Source organism: Solanum pennellii, chromosome 9 (assembly GCF_001406875.1).
Source record: "Solanum pennellii chromosome 9, SPENNV200".
In the NCBI taxonomy this organism is placed as follows: Eukaryota; Viridiplantae; Streptophyta; class Magnoliopsida; order Solanales; family Solanaceae; genus Solanum; species Solanum pennellii.
In genome coordinates, this window is record NC_028645.1 from 1,101,490 (window position 1) to 1,116,265 (window position 14,776).

General features: G+C 32.9%; 1 protein-coding gene across 1 annotated transcript; it reads right to left on the bottom strand.

The window, feature by feature from the left end:
- Nucleotides 1-8,118: 8,118 nt before the first annotated feature.
- Nucleotides 8,119-11,514, bottom strand: LOC107029393 (DNA-binding protein S1FA-like). Its single transcript, XM_015230795.2, has 2 exons — nt 11,372-11,514; nt 8,119-8,717 (listed from the first exon to the last, which is right to left on the bottom strand). The coding sequence occupies exons 1-2, from the start codon at nt 11,396-11,398 to the stop codon at nt 8,502-8,504; spliced, it is 243 nt and encodes an 80-aa protein (XP_015086281.1). The 5' UTR covers nt 11,399-11,514; the 3' UTR covers nt 8,119-8,501.
- Nucleotides 11,515-14,776: the final 3,262 nt, after the last annotated feature.

Here is a 14,776-nt window from a genome sequence, read left to right on the forward strand (position 1 = left end):
GCAGTTTATGTCGCCACTATATGTCAGTTTTAGCAGCGGCCTTCATGACTTTTTGCGGCAGTTAAAGTCGAAACTAAATGTCATTTTTAGCGACGACTTTCATGACTTTTAGCGGTGGTTTTAGTCGCCACTAAGAGATTTTTTTAGCGACGACTTTCATGACTTTTGGCGGCGGTTTTAGTCGCCTCTTAAAATCACTTTTTATAGACATTCATCTTTTAGCGGCAGTTTTTGTTGCCATTACAGTGACCTTTAGCGACGACATTCATAACTTCAGCGGCAACATTGATGACCTTAATTAAAATTTATATAACTGTTCTTGTACATTTTAATCAATATATTCTTCATTATAATTAGCATTATAGATAAATCATATACAAAAGGGAAAATTGAACAGAAAGATAAACGGGAACATAGTATAGATTTGAAATCCAAATATGCATTAAGTTGGGTAAATTTATAAGGAAAGTATCTCCCAACAAGGGTAAGCAACCAACTAAAACTACATCTCTATTCTCCTACATAGCAATTAGGAAGGGGGAAAACAATTGGAAATATAGAAAGGCCACAAGGCTTTGGTTTAACGGTAAGAGCGTAACGCATGATGTGTGGGTGCAGCCACCAACAAAAGCCAGGTATATATGTAAGTGTGTAAAGAGCAAGACTATTATTCACCGAGTTTCAAACCGTGCACTACTGGTCTGATCTTGGGGAAAGAAAAAAACTAGCAAAATGTTACAAGCAAACATTTAATTCCTACTACTTCATATGCCAGCCCTTGATTCCTCCCTAGAAATTTGTAAACACTAAACCTATATGATCAACATGATGTGAATCACTGTGGGGCATGAACTTGAGTTAGGACCAAAAAGGAAAACTCATGTACAAATGGTAATTTGCATGTCTCAAAGTGCTAAATCCACCCTTGCAGTTCCTTGTGAACTACGCGTACATTGTACAGCTTATAAACCCTTTTAAGATCTTTGACGCCTCCAGGTAAGTAGGGAGGTAAGAGTAATATATATATATATAAACCTGGCTCATCTTGCTCAACCCATCCATTCTCATTACGAGAATCACATTCTTTTGTTCTGCCCCCATTTTTTGTTGTTGCTTCTTGATTCCCTTTTCTATTGTGAACAGCACTGCGATTACTGGCATTGCTTGATCCATTAGAAACCAACTGGCTGTTAGATACACTTGACTCCGCTCCAGCTCTTGAAAAATAAGCTGACTGTGAAATCGATAAAATCTGCGTTTACCTTCTTTGGATCTCGTTTGAACTTGAAAATGCCCCCGTTATTCCGCGGGACGAACTGGATACATTTTAAGGTCTTAACGAACTTTCATGAAAAACTTCTGCTATTTGATTTTGAAATTCTGGATCATAAAAAATCCATTGACTATAGCACATGAAAATCAACAAAATCAACGTTTTCCTAATTTGGAGTTTGTTTGAACTTGAAAATGCCCCCTTTAATCCCTCAGGACGAACTAGACACATTTCTAAGGACTTAACGGACCTCCATTGAAAAATTGACCATTTTTTTGAGAAATTTTGTATCACAAATAAATCCAAGGACTATAGCACACGAAAATTGGCAAAATCTATGTTTATCTGCTTTTTGAACTTGTTTAAAATTGAAAATGCCAACATTTTTCCTGCGAAACGAACCTGGTAAATTGCAAAGGTCTTAATGGATGTCTATGAAAAATTTTGGCTATTTTATTTTGGGAATTTTGAATCATAAAAATCCATGGACTATATAACTCACGGAAATCGATAAAATCTCTACTTACCTACTTTGGAGCTCTTTTGAACTTAAAAATGTCTCTTTTTCCCGCGGGAGGAATTGCTTACAATGCTAAAGTATTAATGGACGTCCACAAAAAATTTTGATCATTTTGTGTCAGGGATTCCGAATCACAAAAAATCCATGGACTATAGCACATGAAAATCGAAAAAATCAGCATTTACCCTCTATGGAGGTCGTTTCAACTTTAAAGTTTCCCTTTTTCCCATGGGACAAAATTGATACATTGCTAAGGTCTTAACGGGTGTGCATAAAACATTTCGGTAAATTTATTTTGGGAATTCTGGATCACAAAATATTAATGGACTATAGCACACAAAAATCAGCAAAATCTGCATTTTCATGCTTTGGATCTCGTTTGAACTTGAAAACGCCCTTGTTTATCCCGTGGGACGAACTTGGTACATTGCTAAGCTCTTGACAGACGTCCAAAGAAATTTTGGTCCAATTTGTTTTGGGAATTTCAGATCACAAAAAATTCATAGACTATAGCACATGAAAATCGGCAAAATCTATATTTACCTACTTTGGAGCTCGCTTGAACTTTTAAATGCCCCTTTTTTTCCTACTAGACGAATTGGGTACATTTCTTAGGTCTTGAAGGACGTCCATGAAAAATTTCGGTCATTTCATTTCGAGAATCTCGAATCACAAAAAATCAATGGACTATAGCACATAAAAATCGAGAAAATCTACCTTTACCCGCTTTGGAGCTTGTTTGAACTTGAAAATACCCCCATTCTTTTCGCGGGATGAACTAGTTACATTGCTAAGGTCTTAAATAACATCCATGAAAATTTTGGGTCATTTTTTTCAAGAATTCTTAATCACAAAAAATCCATGGAGTATAGCACAGGAAAATCGACGATATGTGTGTTTACTTGCTTTAGACCTTGTTTCAACTTGAAAATGCTCTCTTATTTCTCGCGGAACGAATTAGGTACAATGTTAAGGTCTTCACGGATGTCCATGAAAATTTTGGTCATTTTATTTCGAGAATTTCGGATCACAAAAATATCATGGACTATAGCACACGAAAATTGAAAAACTCTTTGTTTACCTGCTTTAGAGCTCATTTTAACTTGCAAATGCCCCCATTTTTTTTTTGCGGGATGAACTGGTACATTGCGAAGGTCTTAACGGACATCCACAAAAAATTTCGGTCATTTTGTATTTGGAAAGTTTGAATCAACAAAATATACATGGACTACAACACATGAAAATCGGTAAAATCTGCACTTACCTATTTTGGAGCTCGTTTGAAATTGAAAATGCCCCCATTTATCCCGCGGAATGAACTGGGTACATTGTTAAGGTCTTAACTGACGTTATGAAAAATTTCAGTCATTTTATTTCGTGAATTCAGATCACAAAAAAATTATGGACTATAGCACATGAAAATCGGTAAAATTTGCGTTGACCTACTTTAAAACTCTTTTGAATTTGAAAATGCCCCTATTTTTCTCGCGGGACGAACTAGGTACTTTAAAAGGGATTAACGGACGACTATGAAAAATTTCTGCCATTTTATTTTGGAAATTACAGATACCAAAAAATTCATGGACTATAGCACATGAAAATCGATAAAATTTACATTTACATGCATTGGAACTTGTTTGAACTTGAAAATGCCCATCTTTTTCTCGCGGGATGAACTGGGCACATTGCTAATGTCTTAACTGACGTCCAAGAAAAATTTTGTTCATTTTGTTTGGAAAATTCAAGATCAGAAAAAGTCATGGACTATAGAACACAAAATTAACAAAATTTGTGTTTACCTTGTTTGGACTCGTTTGAACATGAAAATGTCGTAGTTTTTAACGCGAGACAAACTTGGTACATTGCTAAGGTCTTAACGGACGTCTATAAAAAAATTTGGCCATCTTATTTTGGGAATTTATGATCACAAAAAATTCATGGACTTATTGACCACGAAAATCCGTAAAATTTGTGTTTACCTTCATCGGAGTTCGTTTAAATTTGAAAATGCCTTCATTTTTTTCGCGGAAAGAACTGGGTACATTTCTTAGGTCTTAAATGACGTCCATGAAAAATTCTGAAAATTCCTTTGTAATTTCGGATCACAAAAAGTTCATGGACTACAACATAAAAAAAATTGGTAAAATATGTGTTTATCTGCTTTGGAGCTCGTTTGAACTTAAAAATGCCCCCATTTTTCCGTGGGATGAACTAGGTTCATTGCTAAGGTCTTAAAGGACGTTCATGAAAATTTTCAGCTATTTCATATCGAGAATTCTGGATCTCAAAAAATATATGGACTATAGCAAATGAAAATCGGCAAAATTTGCGTTTACCTACTTTGGAGCTCGTATGAACTTGAAAACGTCCCTCTTTTTCCCGTAGGATGAACTGGGTACATTGCTAAGGTCTAAACAGACGTCCATGAAAAATTTTGTCCATTTTGTTTTGAAAATTCTGGATCACAAAAAATTCATGAACTATAGCACACGAAAATCAATAAAACTTTGCGTTTACCTTCTTTTGAGCTCGTTTGAACTTGAAAATGCCTCCAGTTTTCTGGGATAATGAACTAGAAACATTACTAAGGTCTTAACGGATGTTCACAAAAAAATTTGATCGTTTTGTTTTGGAAATTGCAGATCAGATAAAGTCATAGACTATAGCACACGAAAATCAGCAAAATTTGCGTTTACCTGCTTTATAGCTCGTTTGAACTTTCGAATGCCCCTATTTTTCCCGCAGGACGCCTGGATACATTGCTAAGGTCTTAACACACATTCATGAAAAATTTTGGTCATTTTGTTTCGAGAATTCTGGAGCAAAAAAATTCATGGACTATAGAACAAGAAAATCGGCAAAATATATGTTTACCTTCTTTGGAGCTTGTTTAAACTTGAAAATGCCCCCGTTATTTCGCGAGACGAACTTGGTACATTGTTAATGTCTTAACGAATGTCCATGAAAAATTTTGATTATTTTGTTTTTGGAATACCGAATCACAAATAAACCATGGATTATAGCACATGAAAATCTGCGAAATCTGCATTTTCCTATGTTAGAGTTCATTTGAACTTGTAGATACATTGCTAAGGACTTAACAGACGTCCATTAAAAATTTCGGTCATTTCTTTTCAGAAATTCTAGATCAAAAAAAATTCAAGGACTATAGTACACGAAAATCGACAAAATTTGCATTTACCTGCTTTGGAGCTTGTTTGAAATTGAAAATACCCACATTTTTCCTGCGGAACGAACTTGGTAAATTGCAAATGTCTTAATGGATGTCTATGAAACTTTTTGGCTATTTTATTTTGGGAATTTTGAATCATAAAAGATCCATGGACTATATAGCTCATGAAAATTGACAAAATATGCATTTACCTGCTTTGAAACTCGTTTGAACTTGAAAATGTACCCTTTTTTGCTATGGGAGGAACTTCTTACAATGTTAAGGTCTTAATGGACGTCAACAATAATTTTTTATCAATTTTTGTTAGGGATTTTGGATCACGAAAAATTCATGGACTATAACACATAAAAATCGATAAAATCTGCAGATACCCTCTTTGGAGCTCATTTGAACTTTAAAATTATCCTGTTTTTCCCACGGGCTGAACTGGGTACATTGCTAAGGTCTTAACGGACGTCCATAAAATATTTCGACCATTTATTTCGTGAATTCTGGATCACATAATATTCATGGACTATAGAACACAAAAATCAGCAAAATCTGCATTTACATGCTTTTGAGCTCGTTTTTGAACTTGAAAACGCCCCTGTTTATCCCGTGGGATGAACTTGGTAGATTGCTAAGCTCTTGACGGACGTCCACGAAAAATTTTGGCCCAATTTATTTTGGTAATTCCAGATCAAAAAAATTCATAGACTGTAGGTCATGAAAATCAACAAAATCTGTGTTTACCTACTTTGGAGCTCGTTTGAACTTTAAAATGCCCCTTTTTTCTCACGAGACGAAATGGGTTCATCGCTTAGGCCTTAAAGGGCGTCCATGAAAAATTTTGGTCATTTCGTTTCGAGAATCCCGGATCACAAAACTTTCATAGACTATAGCACATGAAATAGGCAATATTTGCCTTTGAAATTTTGGACGTCCATGAAAAATTTCAGCAAAAATAATTTTGAAATTTTGGATCACCAAAAAAGATGATAGACTATAGCACACAGAAATTGATAAAATTGGAGGCTTACCTATTTCGGGGCTCGTTTGATCTTGAAAATTGGTTGTTTTGACCGTTAGAGCCAACTCGCTCCATAGCTAAGGTCTTTAAGGGCATCCATGAAAATTTTTGACAAAAATGACGTCGAAATTTCGGATCACCCAAAAAGATAGTGGACTATAGCACATGAATCTAAAGCCTTTGGAGCTCAAAGATTATTTATTTGTTTTTTGTAAAAACTATGTCAACTGTTAGAAATTATTCGGCTTTTAACTATTTTTAATGTACGAATAGGCACCTTAAAAAAAATTGAAAAGACATATGAGGACCTCTGTAATTATTTTGGAAAGCATTGTGTATAGTGCCGCTGTTTTTTCACGCATATTTTTGCATATACGAGTCAACTTCTAAGAATTATCCGACTTTTATCATTTTTCGTGTGTATTAATCCATGAATTTGGCATCGTTAGGATAGCCGAAAAAATTCAAAAAAAATATATGAGAACGTCCATAATGAGTCAGATAAGCATTACGTAGAGTTCCACCTTTTTTCACGCATATTTTTGCATTTACAAACCAACTTTTAGAAATTATCCAACATTCACCATTTTTCGTGTGTGGTTATGGCACTCACCCGAAAATTTTCTAAAAAGATTATATGAGATCTTCATAATGAATTGGAGAAGCATTACGTATAATCCTCCCGTAATAATATATTCCGTAATGAGTTGGAAAAATATGAATTCCTTTTTGATAGCTCCATGGACATGGTTAAGGCTATAGAAGCCCTAGGAAGACCACCAAGTTCTCAAGATAAGGAGTTACAAGCTAAGGTCGTTGGACTTCAATAGGAAATCAAGAAGATGCTTATCATGGAAGAAAAGCCCAAGAACGAGTCCAAGAATTGTGGAGAAGAATGGAGTAGGTGCTACACATATTTTATGGTTCATGTCCAAACCTAAATGGAAGAAGACTGGGCCACACAAAGCCCAACAAAGAAGCCCAAAAAGCTGAATGATTAAAGTCAATGTTTTCTAACTTAAAAATCTTAATTTAAAGTTTCAAAGTTTAAAAATTTCCTAGTTTAAAGCTTCCATAAAAGTAGGATTTAAATTTCATTCTATTTGGGATAGGCTTTCCCTATATATAGGGGTTCGATTTTATTATTTTGACAGACAACATTATTATTAATTGAGAGTTTTCTTCTTTATATCTTTGTGTGTGGCTACTTGGAATTTATCTTACAACCTTATAAGAACGATTCTTAAGAGGTGAAATTAATTCTTTAACTTGATACCTTTGGTTCTTATTTATAAATTAAAGAATGTGATTAGTCTTAGACCAATTATTTTCTCTAATTTCTTTGTAATAAGAGTCTAGATCACTTTTTATCTAAGTTCTTGAAATGACTATTAGTATCATAATTAGTCTTAATCCACTAATTTTGAATACTAAGATTAATTAGAATTCTCACTTTATTCTGAAATTGGAGATTTTATTCTTGAATTTCACATATCTTTCAATATTTGTTTTTAATCTTTATAATTTCGTTACCGCATTATTTTCTTGTTTATTCTGGTAACTCAATTCTTATCACTTTTTGTGATCTTTAAATGAATTTTTTTAAAAAAAAAAAAGGGCTGTGTACAAGTTATGGGTATAGTTTACTATGTCATTATGAATGGTCCTACTTGAAAAATTCAGTATTCTCAAAAATTCATTACGATCTAACTTCTTTTTCTTATGGAATTTGCATTTACTATGTGATTATTTCACCACGTATTGAGTCAAATGAGGTACTATTGGCAACTCGAAAGTCGTCAAGAAGAAATATAATAACATATATAGTATAATTCCACAAATAGAGTTCACAAAAGTAGGTGGGTCATCGAGAGTAAATGGAGAGAGCTTTGGAGGAATTTGACTTATGGAACTAGGGCTTACATGTCAATAACTCATAGAGATCTTGGTTAAATCAGACTAAATTAATCACTGCCCACACATGTCTAAGCTGATGAAAAGAAGTAACCGAGTACTTTCGAAATCGTACACTTCATCGACCACTAGGCCACACCCTTTATGTCAACTATCCCAACCCAAGAAAGAGGAAAAAGCTAACCCAAACCGGGTGTTCAAATGAACTATAAATTTAAACGCATGGCATGCATGTATTGGCTTGGTGTAAACACCGTTGCGGGTAAGTTTTATCGCAAGAAAGAAGCGGGAAGCACAAACCTCCCAAGAAATTCAGACATGATCAAAAGAAAAACAATAAGGGAAATGGTGTTATGGGTAGAGAATAGAGAAATCAGTAGCTTGCAGAACAACTTCTCCGGCAGCTAACATGAAAATAAGAGGGGGAAATTCTACACATTAACAAGTTCTAAAGTTGAGCTCTAACTATGATGACGGGAAATTGAAAATGATAACAAGTCCAACCATCTGTTTGACAACGGGGCACTAAATATGAACTCACATAGTTTCCACGAGATGAAGAAGGGGATTAACCGCAGTGTGTCTAGGGCATCTATTCTCCAGGTGCGGAAACACCTTGCTTCAGTCTTTCCTTCTTCATCTTCTTCTTGGAAACTGGCTTCTTTTTCTTTGGAGGAAGGGTTTTCTGTGCATACATGTAAAGCAAGTAGTTCCCAACAAGGAACGTCAACAGAAGCCCACCGACAACTATTAAAACAATTAATCCTGGGTTGAATCCTTTCACTTCAACGTCCTTAGCCATATTCTTCTGCTTGAAAAGAGAACAAAGGTAAATTTTTGTCTAATCCATATCTGTGATTAGGAAAGGATAAGAGTTCATAAAGATACATAAAAAAATTAGCCCACGAAGTGTTCTGCGATGCATGAACAACTTATTGCTTTAATCCAACTTCAGAAGATAACTTCACATCAAGGAAACAATACACAGACAACAAATTATAGTAAAATTGTCAAAGAAAAAAGATTGGAAGGCCTGCATATCTTGAACTAACTTCTAATGGGTAGTTCAAATCCTTCCCCTTGTTGTAACTAAAAGGCGATTCAAAACGTCTCCTGTCTATAATGCACAAGCTAAGGGCTCACTCAAAAAAGCTAAAAACACAATAAAAAGACTAGCCATTGTGCTGTGTTTTATAAAATGGGAATTCTAACTAATCAATTGAGGATAGTCACTGCATTGTGATTTGTGACAATGAACATGCAAGTTAAAAATACACTTTGTTATGTCTTGAGGTAATGGCATACCAGTTTGGCTGAAAACATAAAATAGAGAATACTCCCCTCCACCCACCCCCACAACCACCCCCATGTGATCATGTTTGATTGACTACATCATTTAAGAAATAAAGATTTTTCAAACATGTGATCTAAAATAACCTATAAACATCTATGTGACTATATATCATCACATCAAGGGTAAAATGTGAAGTCTCTAAATCTAAAATCAATCTGTTTTTTAATATAGAAAAGTGTCACGTTGTTTTTGCACAAACCTTAGACTATTATGAAATGGGACCAAGGAAACAGTTAAAAAGACTACAACCCCAAAAACAAAAGTAGTACAACAAATATCATTCCACCAGTGTCTAGCTCAACCAAATTTTCCATAAAAAAAAATTGTGGGGGTTGGTGGCTCCAAGTATCTGTGTTCACAATAACATCCAAGAACCATATTCATAACACCTAATACACACAATCAACTTGGACAAAGAAAGGACCAGTTCCACATACATGGAGGACTATTACTGCACTAGCCACCTAAGGGGTGATTTTAAGTCCAAACATAAAGAGGATTTTGGGCTTTGCATTTTTTGTCCAATTATGTCTCAGAATATGTTTAGATAGATAACTACTTCATAACTAATACACAACTCTTGAAGATCCAATATCTTAATCTATGGTTCTCTACATAGTGCATCTCCAACACCAAACATATACTCCAGGAGAAAAAACAGAAAATTCTTACCGGTGCCGACACTAAACTATTATTGTTTACAAATCCATATATTACATAAATTTCAACAAATTTATCATATAAGAACCATATCACCTCAGCCTCCAGAAAACAATGAACTCATGATATCTAGGCAAGCATATGCATAGGTAGGTGACATATCACACCCAGACATCAGAAATTTGATACATAGCATAGCAACTATAAATGAATAAATGCAGAGCCCTCTATATTATTTATTTCCAACATCAAACACTTACTCCACAAAAACTTCTGCAAATTCACACCAATATTAACATAACTCAAACCATAAAACCTCCGTTCACAGAAAACAATGAATTTATGATATCAAGCAACCATAAGCTACAGATTACATCCAAAAGACCTACAGTTCTCTAGATTCTACATCTCCAACACCAAAAATTTATTCCAAAACACCTTAGAAAATCAAACCACTTCCGATATAGACACTGACACTGCTTTCACATATCTGTATCACAAAATTTCAAATAATTTAACATAACTCGAACAACAGTAACACTTCCATTTACAGAAAACAATGAATTCACGATATCAAGCTAAAACAAGCGACAGATCACACCCAAAAATAAATATTGTAGCAGCTCAGACCAGACCGAATGAATAAACCTACAATTCTCTACATTTTATACTTTCAACACCAAAAATTACCATAAAACACCACAGCAAATCGAACCAATTCCTCCATAAACAATTACACCGTTTACATATGCACATCAAGGAATCTCAACAAATTTAACATAACTCAAACCTTAAAACCTCATTTTACATATCCTTATCACAAAATTTCAGCAAATTTAAATAACTCGAACAGTAACACACGTTCTATATTACCAACACCAAAAACTTACTCCAACACAGCTCGGAAAATCCACCATTAACAATTACTCTGTTCGCATATCCCTATCACAAATTTTCAGAAAATTTATCATAACTCAAACAGTAATACAAATTCTATAATACCAACGCCAAAAATTTACTGCAACAAAACCTCCGCAAATCCCAACCAATTCTGCCATTAACAATTACACTGTTTACACATCCCTCATCACAAAAAATTTCAGCAAATTTAACATAACTCAAACAGTAACACACATTCTTTACTTCCAACACCAAAATTTTACCCCAAAACACCTCCGCAGATCACAACCAGTTCCTCCATTAACAATTACACTGTTTATATATCCGTATCACAAAATCTCAACAAATTAAACCTAACTCGGACAACAGTAACACCTCCGTTTACAGAAAAAAACGAATTAACGATATCTAGCTAAAATAGAGTCAGATCACACTCGCACAACGACAAATTCATACGTATAAAAGCAGATCCGGTAAGAAATAACATGAAAATGAGAGAATTCCAAAAAATATGTTTAATAAGGTGAGATAAGTAAGAAAAAATGTACCACGTTATCATGATCTTCGAAATCCATGGCTTGAAATCGGAGAAACAAATCGAATTTTCAAACGCCGATCGCCGGAGAAGGCGATACCGTCGAGTAAGAGACGGAGGAGTAAAATGAACTTCAGTTTTGGACTAAATGGTAAATATGACAGGTGTTTTAATACTTACTAAACATTTACGATTATTTGCTAACAAATCCTCTCTTTTCTGTTTTATCTTCTTTTGACCCCCAAAAAACCTTTTCGTCCGTTTTTACTCACCAAAACTATGTAATACTTTACTCGTATTCGATGTTTACGATGTTTACATTGATAATTATATATTCTAGTAGAGTTAATAATAAAAAATACACATAAATTAGGATAATTGTGAAATTCATATATTGCATATTCATTTTTCTATATCTAAATTATCACATTTGTGTGATACTTTCTGTTCACCTCGATAACAAGTTTGTGTATATTTTTTATCGCATGAGAACAAATGAATTTGACCAACTCAATATCGAGATATGTCTTAATAAAAAAGAAAATTATAGTCTAGGTAAATAAAAGAGAATCATACTATAAGTTATTTATTCTATTTCAAGCTAAATAATTTTTGAACGGGTCGAACTCAATTCATTTTGATTCTTTTAAATTTAGGTAAAATTATCTAAGTGTACAGTTTATTTTATTATGTTTTAAAAAATTCTATAATTTAAAAAGGGGAAATTTTATGAATCATATTAAATGTAATGTTATGGCTATAGTTTAATTTATTTATGTTCACTGCTATAGTTTCGCATATTGTGCCATCTGGCAGAACCCACAATTTTATATTGAACCTAAATCGAAAAACAAAATGTATATTTGTATGTTTCTTTATACAAATCAAGCGGATCTTTTCTCTCCCCATTTACAGTATTTTCTCTTAAAATATCTCACTCACATTAGTTTTCAATTGTGGCATCGAAATATCATGTAACCGTCAAAAATGTGTACAAACAACTTTATGTTTTTTTTCTTAATATCATGTATTATCTTTTCAAAATTTTTCATGAACTTTCATATACATATGCATAATCAATTAATACAAATTGTATACAGATTACATATATATACATATACAACTTAAAAGCACAACAAAAAGAATAAATACTTATACACGTTACAACTTATATTGTTTCTTAGTTGTATACAGATTCCACATATGTGCTTATCCAAAGAACATATACATATACAAATTATAAATATATATTAGATACAATAGACAAGCCTAACAAAAAATACATCTACATATACAAATTGCATCTAATATACAGACGTAATTATTGAAATTAAAGATAAACATTACCGTATACATATAGAAATATAGAAAAACCTGAAACGTTTCATATACAAACGATCCAATTGTATTAATGAATTTATTCATAAACTAATCAATTGGTATATAAATTAGACATATTTAGCAAATTATGCAAATCATAAGCTCCATAACAAACATAAATATAGCTATAGAGCGTAATTCTCTAAACTATAGCTATATAACTCTAATATGTATATTATCTTTGTCATTTCAAAAATTCACTCTTTAGAAATTTACAAAAAACACTACTTTCTCCTATTCTATGACACATCACTTTACGCGATGTATCGATCAATATATCACTTTACATGATGTAATGAAACTTACACTATGTTCTTGAATAAATCACTCTACACGATGTAATGGAACTTACACTATGTTCTTGAATAAATCACTCTACACGATATATTATGATGTTGATTGATGTATCTGAAATTGAAATCAGATGTATCGAGACGTTGAGAGATGTTTCTCAAATCGGAACGCGAAAATTTAACAACTCATCTATTTAATTGGGTTAATTAATGGGTACTTCTGTTTCAATATAGGCCCAACTGGACCCTCGATCATAAGATCCATAGTTACCATAGGCAAAGCCCAATTCAGTCGGCCCAAATAATAAAAACTTATACAATCCAATTAGACTTTATCACGAAAGAGTCGATTCAAAATGGTACTTAAATTCATTTACGATCTCGAATTTTTGGACACATCATACTTTTGCTCAGATCGAGGCTTTTACTTCGTCCTAAGATATATTAAAGAAGAATGATTTTTGGAACACAACATTGAGATCAAAAGATTCTTTTCACAGACCATCATCCAACATCGTCATTTCAAGAAACAGATTACAAATTTTATAATCTAACTCAATTCGGCAATTCTTTTTGGTTAGACAACTAATAGGAGGTGAGACGTTTTATATTTGAAAGAATAAGTTTCTTCTTTTTTTCGTCCAGGGCTGATTTGCCTCGGAAGCCGGAAGCATCAGAGTGGGGGGTTTCAGAATCTTTACTCCGTTCCATATAATGTACTAAGCAAATTCGATCGAGACATAGAAAAGATCCAATATAAGGTAAGCTAGCATTTCGATTATGAATTTGGCAGAATCAATTATATACTTTATACTTTATCAACAACCTATTAATTTTTTTAAAAGATTATAACACTCGTAAACTCAAAATTTTAACTCCGTATCCACTAACATGCTTTCAACTGTCCAATTATATTTGTCACTTTCTAGATTCACCTAACTTGTGTGCATGTGAGAATTTTCACCTAATTTTGATATGCTTTTTTGTCAGTAAAAGGAGAATTTTTGCAGAGAATATAAGTACAAAATAATATTTGTGGTACGATGAATCTATATTTCTGTTTCATGACACAAAAAAAAAAAAAAAATTTCTTATGATGCTCAATTTGAAACTTTTCTTTGGAGACAAATATTTTTTTCTTTCCAAAGGCTTTTAAATTATTATTGAGTTTGTTATTATTGTAAGTGGTAAATGTTACCCTAATTAAAGTGTTTATATCACTCACTTTTTTTTATTAAAAAAATTATTTTGCTTTTTTATATTTTGTATTTTGTTTGGTAGAATAGCTAATAATCCACTTAGATTGTTGTGATGTAAATATTTCTCTCTTTTTAAATAAATTTTTTAAAGTATGAGCCATTTGCATGAAATTACTTATGTTGAGGATGTGCTTTTATCTTTGATATGATTTTTTTTTAAAAAAAAAATTAATTTATTTGAATTTAATATAACTATCGAATATAAAGTGAACGATCCAAAACAAAATGCAGCCTAATAATTTGTGATATTTTTTTTCTGTGTTTATTGTCTACCGTTTATGAAAGGGATTGAGAATTTAGAGACGATGATATTTAGTCAATTTGGAATTGAAAAAATTAATGTTTTCTCCGCTTTGCGTAAAAATACTTTTTAAAAAATAATTCAATCTTTACCAAAATTAAAAATAATTTATTAAATTTTTAACTAAATGTGTCATCACTATGTTTAAGGAGAAAAAGACAGATTAAAATTTTTATTTAAAATCA